This window comes from Lacerta agilis, chromosome 16 (genome assembly GCF_009819535.1).
Source record: "Lacerta agilis isolate rLacAgi1 chromosome 16, rLacAgi1.pri, whole genome shotgun sequence".
NCBI classification, from domain to species: domain Eukaryota; kingdom Metazoa; phylum Chordata; class Lepidosauria; order Squamata; family Lacertidae; genus Lacerta; species Lacerta agilis.
This window is the reverse complement of record NC_046327.1, coordinates 23,540,277-23,555,148: the sequence shown is the minus strand read 5'-3', so window position 1 is coordinate 23,555,148 and position 14,872 is coordinate 23,540,277. Positions and strand designations below refer to the sequence as shown.

At 40.1% G+C, this 14,872-nt stretch overlaps 1 protein-coding gene across 6 annotated transcripts in view; it reads right to left on the bottom strand.

Annotated features, from left to right (window-relative positions):
* RNF38 (ring finger protein 38) overlaps nucleotides 1-14,872 on the bottom strand; it is a 79,173-nt gene that overhangs the window by 8,888 nt on the left and 55,413 nt on the right. For 3 of the 6 annotated variants that reach the window (XM_033172770.1, XM_033172769.1, XM_033172774.1), the window contains 4 exons: nucleotides 5,387-5,580; nucleotides 2,679-2,889; nucleotides 1,558-1,725; nucleotides 786-956 (listed from right to left, as the gene is read on the bottom strand). In XM_033172770.1, coding sequence (XP_033028661.1) covers nucleotides 786-956; nucleotides 1,558-1,725; nucleotides 2,679-2,889; nucleotides 5,387-5,493 — 657 coding nt within the window. In that variant the 5' untranslated portion in view covers nucleotides 5,494-5,580. Of the gene's footprint in view, nucleotides 1-785; nucleotides 957-1,557; nucleotides 1,726-2,678; nucleotides 2,890-5,386; nucleotides 5,581-13,346; nucleotides 13,413-14,657; nucleotides 14,744-14,872 lie in introns of those variants that run through there. The other 3 variants (XM_033172773.1, XM_033172772.1, XM_033172775.1) reach the window with 3 other exon arrangements.

Genomic DNA, 14,872 nt, shown 5'->3' with positions numbered 1-14,872 from the left:
ATACATTAACTCTCATTGCAGTTTATCAACCAAATTAATTGTACTTTTTATTTCTGGATAGGAAAAACTAAAATGATGAGGAACAGGCACTCACTGTGCTGAAGGACAGAGGGGACTATATCATCATTCATTCCCTTCTACATAGCCCACTCTTCCTTCAGAGAGAAATTATCAGCAACTGTCTCACAATAATAGAATCCCCTACAGATCTGCTTTGAGATTCAGTTTGAATACTGGTACCTTTTTGTAAGCACCAGATCACGTTTTTCTCCACAAATGAGATTAAAAAGCCCATCTGAACCTCTCAAATACTATGTGTGCCATATAACAATGGTTAATATTATGGGATGTAAAGAAATTTAACACACACTATGGACTGCAAATATGAAATGCCATCTTTCAAAAAAGCTCTTAAATCTCTAGATGCACTTAAGGCTCAAAAAGGAACACGGCCATTCAAAATAGTAAGAGCTCCATCTTTTTTCTCTGTAGTTCAGTTGCTCTGAAACCAGCGCTGGATAACACTCAAGATTCCATTTTGCTTCTGCTTTTCAAGCAGACTGGAAATTAAAGCAGCTACGGCTTTCAGCTCGTAGATCAGATTTTGCAGTTCAGACTTCCATACTAGAAGCTTTGCTCTCACTTGCAAAAGTCTTCATGATTTTTGGCTGAAAGATTTTGGCTCCTTTTCAAGACAGCCAACCAACGCATCCCACCTTAAATCCACTGTTCCAGAACCAACTACAAGAGGAAGTAAGGTTTTTGTTTTTTAAAAAGATACCTACCGACCGTGACTGTTGTGTCTGAAAGGGAACGAACTGGCCTGGAGGTGGCAGGTGTGGAGCATGATGTGGGGAGAGGTGTGGAGGATGCAAAAGAAATGGATCGCTAGAAATGAGAGGTGGGAATGCCGCATATGGAACTGGTAAGTGTTGAACAGAACATGCCTGAAGCATCTGAAAAAGAAAAGAAACATTCACAAACGTTATGCAACACATAGTATTTGATTCCTCATTACATTCTTAAGAACAAAGCACAATTTATAGCGAACAGAGTTCCCATGGAAAAGATGGACCCTTTCCACACCTAGCAGAAACAAATAAATTATGCAAAGTAAGACAGAAGTTGCTGAAATCTGAACACAGAGGATGAGGCTCCAACTCTCTTTGGACCATAAATCTGGATTACTTGTATTCAGATTTTTTTTAATGCATAGAAAGGGATTATGTTTTAGAATCCAGGATTTTTTCAAGAGTTTCAGTGTACTAGTTATTTTACAGGGCACAGAAGGTTAACACTCATCCAACCCCTCCACCCCACAAAATTCTACTGATAAAATAATTAAAAGTTTGTGGAATATACATAAAATCTTGCTGAAGTATTCTTATACGAAGGCTAAAATCGTATTTACACTTAATTAGAAGTCACATCACCCTAAGTAATATATGATTTCCAAGTAGAGAAAATTCAGCTCTAAGTAAATTCATTTGGTCTTCAGCAACCTCCAAAGTCATTTGAAGCATTTGTTTTCGAAATTAATATTAAGATGCTACTTACTGGGGGAGGCACACTGCAGACAGGGAGATGCTGTCCACTGAAAACCACGGAACACCCAGGGACCTGCTGTGTGTTGCAAGCTGGTATGTGCTGACCTGTGCAAAGTGGAATCCCATGTGGTGCCACTGTGGTCACCGTGTATGAAACAGGGACTGTGCCCTGGTGGATCTGTAAAGAAAAATGCAAAGAGCTTTCAGCAGGTCTGCTAAGTTACCAACCTCGGAAGGATGCTCAACTTTTTCCTTTTTTCTTTCACAGCACAAAGACTATTAGTAAATATTTCAAAACCAAACAAAGACAGGATTTAGAAACAAAATATATGAAAACATTTGAGATGACTCAGTTCCAGTTTTCTACAAATGCACTATAACCAGGTTAGGACACTGTTCACAAATACTGTCAACTGGCTACCTATAGTGAAACTGTGCAAGTCACCATTGTGCAAAGCACCAATGACCTTCTAAAAATTGAATCAAGTCAATTGAGAAGAAATGGCAAGAGTCACCATCTCCCCCCCCCCAGCATCCTTCTTTCTGTAAAGCAGGGATGCCCAATGTATTGTTCTCCATGCCACTATGAATTCATGCAATCACATGACTGCATTTGTCTTGTGGACAATGGGAACAGCATAGTGTGAAATCTAAGAGACAACTACCCTCAATATGAAGATGATGTGTGTGGCCTTTAGCCAAACAGGGATTTAAAAGGAGATTAGACAAATTCATGAAAGCTATGGTTTTCAATGACTGTTAGTCATGATAGCTGTGTAGTACCTCCATTATTGGAGGACATTATACATCTAGGTACCAGTTGTTAGGGAACATGAGTGGGGAGAGTGTTACTGGCTCATGTCCTGCTTATGGTCTTCCCACGGGGATCTGGTTGGCCACTGTGAGAACAGGATGCAGGATTAGATGGGCCTTTGGCCTGATCAAGCAGGGCTTTTATTACAGCAACACCCCCATGTCTCTGCAGCAGCTGTGATTAGACTGTCTGCATTGAGAGCCACTGAACAGAAAACTATTATCCAGCCTTAGAGGCAGCACACCCTAAACAGTGAGGTGAGGGGTGTAACCCATCTACCAGGAGTTAGGAATACAGTGCTCCATCCTTTCAAATACCTGTTCATGAATGTCAACCATCACTGCGTTTTGCTGTGGTGGATGAGCAGCTGGGTGCAACATACGGGGAGATACATTCGGAGGGTGGAAGGCTCGGGGTTCTTCTATTGCTTGTTGTTGTCCGTAGGGGAGATGGTAGTTCTCATCTTGACTAATGGAATTATGTCGAGATAATCGATCTCTTCTTGCTCTCTGGCGTCTAACGGGAGGGCTGCAAATAATCAAATTGGACAAAGATTTATTTATTTTTACACACCTTTCCCTTCTAGATTAAACAAAGAATCTTGTGGCCCCTTAAAGACGTACAAATTTATTATGGCATAAGCTTTCTTGGACCACAGGCTATTCCATCAGCTGCATGAAGTGTTAATCTGAGTCGCTAGTACATACACACATGACTGTATGCAGGGAAAGGATTATAATCAGAGGTCAGAAGGATATGAAATGCAGAAAAGTACAGCAGTGATAATGGTTTTAATTAACAGTGGCTATTCACACAAACAGTAGTTGATGACACAGAAGTCCTGGCATTAGCGAGCCAATTAATACATGTAGTGTTAATCCCCCTGAAGCTCCTTTGTTCAAGGATGGACTATGAACTTCAGACTTGTACTTTCTGCATTCCAAAATTTATGTAAATCAGATGGATCTGTAAACACTTAACATCATTTTCCTTATCAAGTAAACAGAATACCCGAAGTCAAATAGCAGTTGCTTAAAAAAACTTGGCAGCTATAAGAAAATATGGATTACCGTCATTGTAGTTTCCAACCAAATAATACCAAAGCTATCACTTAGCCCCTTTCTCCCTGAAATTCAGAGTTAACAGTAATGAAGGTCAAGTGGAACTTATCACATGAGTTGGAAGTTATGTAACTAACTCTCCCTGTGATGATTGCTGCCAACTGACAAACTTTTCTGTGACCATCATGTAAATGTGGTGGTTTTTCTTCCACACTGCAATCTTAATGCATATTCTTGCAGAACTTGGTAGTAGGTAAGAGGAATTTACTGGCATGCAAGAAGTGTTCCAAAGTCTTCTTTTTGAGACTTCCTCTCACTGCTGTCTTCCTCTCCTCATAGCTCCCCAATTCCAGTTGAGGTGAGCTTTCCTTCTCCAATATTAGATGGGACTACTTAAGGACCATCTTCTCTTCAGAGGAGAAATCTAGCTTTCAAAAAAGTATTATTCTTTCTTGTTTTATTATATGGCTTTAATTGATGCTTATTTTCATGTAAGCCATTTTGTGAGATTCATCCTAAAACCAGCATATACCATAGTTTTCCGTCTATAAGGCGCCCCCATGTATAAGATAATAATAATAATAATTTATTATTTATACCCCTATCTTTGGGATCTCAGATTTAAGAAAATGGGAGATATATCCATGTATAAGACGCCCCCCCCCAATCTTTGACATTATTTTTTTAAGGAAAAAACCTAGTCTTATACATGGAAAAATACAGTAAATATATTAAATTATAAACAACAGTAATAGCCAGTTATTGGTCAGCCCAAGACTGGTTTTCACGTCAAAGACACAAAAGTTGCATGAAACCTCACCAATGCTGTAGGACATGACATGAGCTCAGCGAAGGATAGATTTCATGTAATCTTTTAAGCCCATTACAGTGCAAGGAAAAGTCAGCCTGGGGCAATCTAAAAGTGCTTCTACCACAGGATCATTCTTAAAATGGTGGGCTTTGATCATGGAGATGCGGGTTCAATTCCTTGATCATCTATGAATTCACGGAATGACCTTGGCCCAGTTGCTATTTCTCAGTCTAGCCTACATCAAAGGGTTGTGGCAATAAATGAATAATTCATATGTATGCTATACTGAGCTCCTTGGAGAAAGGATGAGATACAAACATGAAGGGAGGGAATCTACACAGGTGAAAAAACCCCTGGTATCCAATTACTGGAAGCCCTACAAAGAAGATCCATTTTCATCAGTCTTTATAGCAAATGCTGTAAAGATGTCCTTAGCTTTGTCTCCACAGTCATTAAGCATAATAATAATAATAATAATAATGCATTTTAAGAAAAAATTATGAGACAATCAATCATTTGTATGCTCCTGGAAACACAGTACAATTTTAGCTCCATGAAGTTCACGACTTGCACCACAACAAAATAAGTTAATACTACTAAGAGTAGCTGGACATGGTATATATTCCTTTGGAGTTTTGTTCAGGTTTATTTTGCAGTTGGCATCTCTGCCAAGCTGCTTAGGTGCAATTGTTAAGCCAAACACTCCTCACTTCTATTGTGAAGACAAGGGGTGGGTGGGAAATACAATGCATTCCTTGAAAGAAGATGAACTTAAAAAAAAAAAAACAATCTAGATATAACTAAACACAGGCAGTCAAAAACCAAAAAGAAGAAGCTTTTATTTACTAAGTAGTAGGCATCAGTTCTCACAATACCAGTACAATAAGGTGATAAAACTTGCTTGTCTGCAGTACAAAACACTACATGCTTGGTGAAGTTCTCATGACTTCCAGGACACTAGCACCCACAAACATGTACACCTGGAGAGTAGACACACCACAACCTCCTTAAATAACTATTTAATTAACTCTAATAGTAATAAAACTTGATAGCTCAGAAAATGGCTGTTCAAGTAAGAGCTTGATATGTAAACAGCTCCAATCCTCAGTCAGGAAGGCTGACTTAACAACCATTGTCCATCTATTATACTTGCCTCCTTCTGTTGCGTGCAGGTGTGTTGCATCGTTCCCCTGAGAAGTGATGTTGGCTTGGTCGAGCTGAAGGAGGCTGCCTATTTGATGTCATCTCCCATGGTCGCATTGGCGGTGATGGGGCTGGTGATGCTGCTGTGTAGTCAAAGACTGAATGAGAAAGGCGCTGTCTCTTGGGACTTGGACTATCTTCACTCTGTGGGGCAAGGAGTAAATAAATAAATAAATAAATAAATAAATAAATAAATAAATAAATAAAGGGTAACTTAGAACAGCATTTATTAGAACCACCATTTCCGAAATTAAAAATAAAATAAAAATGAACTAGGCATTACACATTTCCGAAGAACATATCGGGAATTAAATGTCTAGATGTTTCACAACTTCAGTAATATTGCAGTTTATTGCTCATATTCTCTCTAAACCTTTTCTCTTATGTCTGGGGGAAATGAAGAGAACAGAGTACAAACTGAGAATTGTTAGAAGGGAATAAGTGTTACGGTATACCCATTTTGAAATATGCTTGCTTAAGCACAACTTTCATGTCAAGAAGAAGAAGAAGAAGAAGAAGAAGAAGAAGAAGAAGAAGAAGAAGAAGAAGAAGCAGCAGCTACAGACAGATTGAGTTGCAGCTCAACAAGTGCACTCACCACCCACTAGGTATGTGACTTACACTGCAGCCAAATTTTGGTCTGCTGAGCTAGCTTTGATATATCCCTTACAGTTACTTTTCTAATACATAGTATTTACAGCATCTAAGATGTACGTATTTAAATACAGTTTCCATTTATATTATCTTTGACAGGTCAGTGCAGCTTAACGACAAATACACAAATTACGGAAACAGAACACTACCCACCTTTAGGTTAATATACACTTATGATGACTTTGTGGGATGTCATTAATACAGCCCTTATTCATATTCAACTAGGCCCCCAAATCCCCCCTCCCCTACAGACCCTCTTGGTTGCTGAGATTAGCAGAGGCAGCCCTCGGTAGTTGCTCCGTCAGAGGCTTGGGGGCTGGCAGCCTGGGAGAGGGCATTCTCTGTAGTGGCCAACAAGCTGTGGAACTCACTCCCCACAGAGGTCCACCTGGCCCCTTCATTATACAGCTTCTGCAGAAAGCTGAAGACACGCCTCTTTAAACCTGGCTTTTGAAACTTGGGGTGTATATTTTTAGGACCCACCTTATTTTGATGATTGTAACTTGTTTTAAACTGTTTTTAATATTGTGTTTTGATGTTGTCACCCACCCTAGGATCTTACAGTAAAGGCTGGGCAATAAATAAATAAATACTAGTGGGGCGGAGACGCACAAGTGGGTTGCATCCTGACCTGCGGATAGTTACAGTAACGGTTCCACCATTTATTTATTTATTTAAAATGAGGTGGGGGAAAGGCAATAGAAAGGGGTGGGGGAGCATAGAGTCCCATACTGCAAATCTGATAAGCTGGGTGACTACTGACTTCAGGCTACTTTATCAAAACATGAGAAAATGCTCACGTTTCAAATATGCTATTGGAAACACTCCTCTACTGGCACAGCTCAGATACTACTGGGTACTTCAAGTTCCTAGTTGCCCAAGAATTTCCAGCTCTGTGGTTCAATACTGTCTAGGTGTCAAAACTGAAGCTGTTCACAAATTAACGGAAAGCTACAATTAAATAAACTTTGGCTTTCTGGGAACAAGTATCCTGGTGCACACATCTCAAATCAATGCCAACCCCTCTGTTGTGCCAGAAGGAAAGAAAACAGAGTGCTGGCTTCCTGTTACGTGCAAATCAGCAGTTGGGTCCACAACTTTCCCCCCATTTTTCACATACTGGCTTTGTGAGACCACCCTCAAGTGATGACAAGACTGCAAAAATGGTAATGGGGACTAACAAGCAACAGGAGATACTGACACCAGAGTGGAGAGATGTTTGGTGAAGGCAGCAGGGCTAAGAAACACACAGATTGCCCAAGACTCGTGTCATCTTGATCACAAAGTTCCTCATTTTAAAAACAAATTTCATCTAAGTTACTTTCTACAAGACCATGAAATACAGCAGTAAAGCTTATAGCTCATGTATAACACAATATTATGTATTATACCTAAGTTCAGTGGAACTTGCTCCTAGGAAAGTTTGCTTAAGATTGCAGCAACATCAGACATTCACTGTACAAGCACTGACATTATCACCACATTCGTATAAACTCACTGCAAATTACCAGATTTAGGGCATCTACACACTTCATGCTATTGTGTATTAAGTGCTGGATGCCGCCAGCTTTTAGGGTTGATAGGCACACTACAACCACTTTAATTCTAAATCAAAGTCTCCAATTCAGGACAAAATTTGGAACACTCCCGTGGTAACACTTCATTTGCAGTAACAGAGAGGAATTCAAGAATTTCACTTGTTTCTAAGCCAAGCTCCCCCCCCCTCCATTAAAATCTGCTTTGATACAAAACAAAATCTGACCCATTCCAAACATCAAGCATTAATAAACCCACCTCAAGCCCACGTCCTGTGCCATTAAAACCCATGTATTTAAACAGCTAAAGCTTTTAACAGACACGATATTTATGAAGGGAGCAAATCACTGTGCACCAGAACAGCTGGGTGCTACTAGCACGGTTGTCTCTCGCTCTCGCTCTCCAGGCTGGAGCTCCCCTCTTGGGGCACCCAACTGCCGCCTGATAGTGCAGCAGATACTATAAAAGTCAAACAATCCAGTCCTACTTATGCCCTTGGTTGTGCTTCCCTACTCCCTACAAGGACACAAACAATGCCTTACTTCTATGGCTGCAGCCCCCTATTAAAGATTTTCAATACTGTCAAGCCAAAAAGAAATTAGTCTTTAGAGTGCAATATTTTCAACCAGAACTGCACACACTATCCACCCGCCCCTCCCCAAAGTCATTTCCGAACACTGGTGTGAACACAATTGCTTACTCAAACTAATATTGAGTTAGTAATGGCACAGTAAGTGCTCTAGGTCAACAACTTTCTCCATGAAGACTTAATATACACGAATAATTGCATCACCAGAAAAAGACGTTGCAGCAAAAATGCACTCTTGCTTGCCTTGTGCGGCACCCTAACCCTTGATGAAATCCATCTTATTTGTGAATATTTTGATTTTACAGATTTTAGAGACTTTGTAATAATTAAAAATGCAATGTTTGCTTTATTAACAGAAAAATATGGCAATTATGCATTGCTTTGCGGCATAAATGCTACACCACAGTCTTTTAACTTCAGCTTTCTCCCAGCTACCCATTGAAGCATCCCTATATACTGTACTACTGACTTCTAAAAATATGGCCCACCTCTATCATTGTATGAAAAACAGCCAGCATATGCCAAAATATTATAAAGTGTGTGTGCATGCAAGACACACACAAGGAGGAGAAAAAAGTAGCAGGAAGACAGGAGATAAAGCAACCCTTTCTTCAGCCACCAAATTCTCATGTTTTTATTCTGTGCCAGGTATTACCTCCTTACTACTGGTACTGGAAAAACCTTAAACATAATTTCTTCTATTTCTTTTTCTCCAGTATGTTACCTAAGAAGGTGCACCAAATATTAAACTAGAAATTCTGCATATTTAGGAACTGGAATGAAATTACCCAAAAACACCATAAAACTCATTTACACTTGAAATCAGAACTTATTAGAAGCCAAATTAGATCTGATCAAGAAATTACTGATTGCAAGAATAAAGATCAATACAAGTTACAATTTTATGCAGATTATGCTGTATTAACCTACATGTTCAATTTATTGCAAAAGGTTTTTAAAATCTCCTTTTATCTCTGGAATCCATATAAATAGCAGCATATATGAAATGATACCTCTACAGAATGGTGTATTAGTGCAGGTTCAGGACATCCTTTTTTGCACACCATATGCCCAAACAGAGTATTTTGCAATTTTGACCACATATGGGAGACACACATCTAAATAATTTGCAGACTTTACAACCTTTTTGTATGTTTCCAAAGCAGCAATTTTATCATCAATTATTTGTTAAAGTAAGAACAATTAATATTTCAAACATATAAACACAAAATTTAAAAACAGCAGGATTAGGTATAAAATTAACATAAAAGCACCCCATAGTGGTATTTCAGAATATAAACATGTACCTAAAGAGTGGAAGAGAGCTTGATGGAGCACCTGGGGAAGAGACTTTCATAGCGTAGTCACCAATTAAAAGGTTGTGTCTCTTTCACTTGCCAACCTAACCTTCACTAGCAGTGGAACAGACAGCAGCAGGGCCCCTGAAGCTCAGTGTGGGTAGGTTCATGTGCGTGTGCCGTTGGTCCTTTGTACACTGTTTCTAGGCCTCTGGGGACTTTAAAAGGGTAGCATAAGCAATTTAAAATTAATTTTGGAAACATATTGGCAACCAATGTAATCAATGCAGAATTTGTACAACATACATCAAACCTAATTGCTTATACTAGCAACTGGTGATTGTATGTTGGAACCAATCGGTTTCCAGACTACCTTTAAAAAAAAGGCAGCCCCATGCAGCCCAAACATTTCATCATTAAATACTTTTAAATCAGTAACATAAGCAAGCAATTGTTCCATATCTATTTCCACCCCCCAACTGGTCTAATTCAGATTTCCTATTTGAGGGGAAACCATAAAACAGAACCACCTTGGTTATATGCTGCGATTTAGTGGGCCACAAGGACATTCTTCCAACTTTATCATCAACAGCAATCCTTAGAGCCAGAATACTTGTGGCAACATATGCAGCTGCAGCATTTGTTTAAGAATTATTTTTGGTCCAGATGCTCGTGCTGTCTTAGATCCTCCTTACGTGGCAATCCTATTTGAAATATTACAGTAAGGCATCTTGTGTAGTGTCCTTGTTTGACTTCAAAATGCCTCAAATAAGGTAATTCTTCAAAGGTACATGGACTGTATGTGCAAAAGATTTTGGATTATACTTCTACGTTGTCTTTGGAACTCAATTTAGCTGCAAACCAGTACTTAGAACAACCTTGTTCAGGAAATAGCAAATCACAAGAAAATTAATTTTTCTTAGCAATTTAAATAATTTTATCTATCTATTTCTTTATTTATAAATCAATCTTTAAATACTTATCTGAAGAAGTGTGCATGCACACGAAAGCTCATACCAAGAACAAACTTAGTTGGTCTCTAAGGTGCTACTGGAAGGGATTATTTATTTATTTTTATTTGTTTTAAATAAACTGTCAACTTTAGATATCAGATTAAGGCCGCTACAAAACACATTAGGCACCAGTCAGTTTTCCCCCTAAAGTGATTTCATCTTAGAAACACAGGAGATATGGCACTAGAAAAGCTCACATATTACAGTATTGATCATTGGTTAGATCTTTCTGGCAAGATGTCTTAAGCTTCAGCAACAGAATGGTATGATCACTCTAATTTACACATTCAATTTTATGTTTTCCTCTGGCTGGGGCTTGTCTAAATGCTATTAAAGTTGGCCACCTAGGAGTTCTTTCATAGCTTAAAGGTTATGTGTTACTCAACCAGTCTCCAGATATATATCATTCTGGCATATCTAACGTATTTTACTTGTTTATGAAAATGTTGTGATTGGGAAGCGTGAGAAAATGAAAATATTTGAGGCAATATAGAGTTTTTGTTTTCAAATGCGAGAACAGTGCAAGAAAACGTCCCTCCATAATTTACTGTAATCCGTTAATCTGTACAACTCAAATTGACTGAAAAATATAAAACTGCACCCAACACAGTACCTGTGTAACAGTACTTCCTCCCCATCTCCTTGTGTGCCCTCCAAAAAACAACCACCCTGCTCTGGAGGGTTGGGGAACCCCCAGAACAGATTTGACAGTATGTGCAAGGCCACACAAAGAAAAGAGAGGAAGTTCTTACACTCACCAGACTTCACGGAATACAGCCTTTTATTTGGTTATAAAATTGGATAAATACAATAGGAGTCAAACTCTTCAAATAGCTAGTTTCCAAGTCTCCAGATGTATACAGGGCAGTTAGCAGGATATATGCGAACTGCACGGATCTGACATGGGTGCCAGGTTGTTTTGAATTAAGTTTTTCACAGATGAAGAAACCCCTAACAAGTAGAGGTAGTTAAAAAATGAATGAACAAAAATATTTGTTGGAGGTGTATACATCCCCAAGTACAGAAAAAAATGTTTTATAGTTAAAATCCCAACATGTTCTTAATTACATGGGGTTGTATCCAACAATTGTGTGAATGGAAGACTCCTCACAGAACCAATCTTTCTCTCCCCTCCTTCTCTCAGGACTCCTCTGAACAGAATGGGCTCCGTCATGAAGTTGGGGGGGGGGGTGTTGCCCAAGTTTGTACACGTCTTGCATGAGGCTCCAGACAGAGGGGGATGGGATGGAAGACTGCAGAGGGGACGGTGAACCACTGGATACAACACATGCTTTTTATAGGTTCATCAGTTCATAAGCTTTTAAAGAGTGTTCTGGATATCTAAAGTTATTATGCCTCTCAAATAACCTCTCTTCCTCAAATATATATTTATGTACACATATTTAGTGTACGCTTTTATTTCTACTATTCCTAAAGTGCTCATTTAGAATTTCTTCCCAGATGCAAGGACTTGCATGTATGCATTTTAAACAATAAAACAATGCATATAGAACAGAAAAGCAACCATTTTTCTCACAATGGCCCACAAAGAGTGACCTAGTGTATAGGTAAAAGGTAAAGTATATATGTGTATAGACTTAGTGTATATATGTAACACATTGCAATAGTCTAAACTTAAAGTTACCAGAGTGTAGACAACAGATGTTAGGCTGTCCCTGTCCAGATGAGGGTTCACCTGGACCACCACCAGACAAAGCTTATGGAAGGCATTCCACATCACTGAAAGCACTTCAGTCTCAAGTGACAGTAATTGATCCAAAAGTACCTCCAAGCTAGGTACCTGCTCCTCCTTCAGAAAGCACATAATGTCATCCAGAGCATGCCCCACCCCACCCATCCAGTCTAGGGAACCATGCACTAACAGTGCCTCAGTTGTGTCTGGATTAAGCTTCAGATTATTGGCTCTCATCCCGTCCTTTACTGAGGCAAGGTATCAACCTAGCACATCCACTGCCACACCTGCGCATGCAAAAGAAAAGGGAGAGTTGTGTGTCACCAGCGCATTGCTGACAATACACTCCCAAAACTCGAGATTATCCTCGCTCAGCAGTTTCATACAGATGTTGAACAGCATGGGAGTAAAATCAAACACTGCAGAACCCCACACTGAAGGCTCCATGGGGCCAAAAAATATTCCCCAAGCACCACTTTTGGAGAATGTCCATCCAAGCAGAAATGAAACAATGAAGAGTGGTGCCGCCCACTCCTAATTTGCCTAACCACTCCAGAAGAATGCCATGCTCAAAAGTATTGACAGTAACTGAGATATCAAGGAGAATCAACATGGTCATAGTCCCCCTGCCTCTCTCCCAACAAAGGTAACCAACAAAAGCTGTTTGCTGCTTCATGTGCTACCTGTGTAGGTACAGTTCCACACATTTACCTACACAAGAAATATTGTCTACACAAGAAAAAGTTAACATATAACCAATAAGACCTAAGGAGTGACAGAGCAGTAATGCTAGCAGAAAATATAAAAGGCTGAGTGGTTCAGAGAAAATAAATTTTGAAATATTTTTTAACCATACGATGTAAGAGAAACCGCACAACTCACATTCACACCATTCTTGAAAGAATGGCAAACACTACTGTTTACCAAAATGTAAACCCCCAGATCTGCCCTACAAGTACTATCTGCACTAATCATGCACAACTATGGAAACAAGTGGACTAATTTTACACAAGTATGCAATGTGTCTTCAGGAAAACTGCTAAGTATGCAATTAAAGAAATTGTATAGCTTTTCAATAATCCATGTAGACACTGTCATACAATTCCTTACACTGCTGTCACACCAACCTTTCTTTTCATTCTTCACTGAATACTTTTTCCTCTCCCTTCCAATGTTTTCTCTGTCCACTCCACCTATTTCAGAAGAACAACATATAAATGCTTTTTGTACCTGGACTAAAACTGCTACTAAAAAAGGTAGAAGAAGTTAACAAATGTAAAGGGTGCATAAATCCCAAGTTCTTCACAAAAACATCTCACCACACTTAATTATTTACATGTTTATTCTCAAAGCACTTGAAAATAGCAGCAACAACTATGGGGAGGTGGAGTAAAGAATGGGGGATATAACAGTAATTAGAATAAACTATAAAAGGAAATCCCTACAGCAATAACAAAATCTCCTGTGACACAATACTAGGAAAAATGTTTTGCAACTATATTATAAGCATCATTCAGCACTAGCAAATACTGATTCTAATGATTTACTACACTACCCCATATGTGGCCACTGTGGCTTAGTTTGCCATGCTCCTTTGTACAAACTCTTTTAGTAACACAATCATCTATATTTGGTCAATTTATAGGAAATCTGTTCCCAAAAGTTTACTTGGTTAACTTCTAAGCACTTAGAAGCCATTCACTTCTCCCTCAGAAGTCACCTACAACTAAAAGGTAAGCACAACTGTGCAGTTTTCCTTGCCCCCCCCCCCCCGCTTGAGCAGAGGACAAGTTCCATAGGGCAAGGAAGGGGGTGTGCTGATTAAATTGCCCTATAAAACACTGTGCTCATTTACATTTTAAATTATAGATTGAAATAAAGGCAAATGGAAAGGGTGTTTCATTTAAAAATAAATACCGGTATGTTCTCTGCAAACACATAATGAACAATAGAGGGTTGTTGATAGTTGGGTAGGAGACACAAGGAACAAGACTCGTGGTGGTGGAGAATAAAAGCGAGCACCAACCCCCTCCGCACAGCCATTTGGGGCCTCTGCTTTCAGTGGGTCCTGCTGCCCTTTATTCACAGTGCAATTTTGGATCCAGCGCGTCCCATTTTTGCTGTTCCCTTTTGCTAATTTATCTATCGGGACACTTCCCCCCACCCCCGCGTCAAACTGGAGACGTGTCAACCGCCCACCCGTCCACTGGGCGGGAAAACCCCTCAGAGGTTAGCAGCGTCTTCCAGACAGCTCCCCCCGGCCGGGATCGTTTCCGAAAATAGCGTATCATCCCTCCCCGGGTCAGCCTTGAGAGAAAACCCGTTATCTGTAAGCCAGGAAGGGCAGAGCCTGATGGAATGGAGCCGAACGGGAGGCGGGAGGGGAGAGAGATAAACCGATCCCAGATTTCTCGCTCTCCCCACACAGGCACAGGTACCTGAGCGGAGCCAGCAGGAAACTCCTCCGGTCTGGGGTCGGCGGCCACCGCTGGCAGCAACACCAGGCCCGGGCTCTCCACACCAGCACCACCTCCTCCTCCGCCCCCTGCAATGGCTTCCGGGATAATCAGTGCGATTCCATCCGCCCATCACAAGCAGGGAGGACCCGGCCGCGCCGCCAGCACTCCCGGAGCCGTCCCCTCCCGCGGCTGCC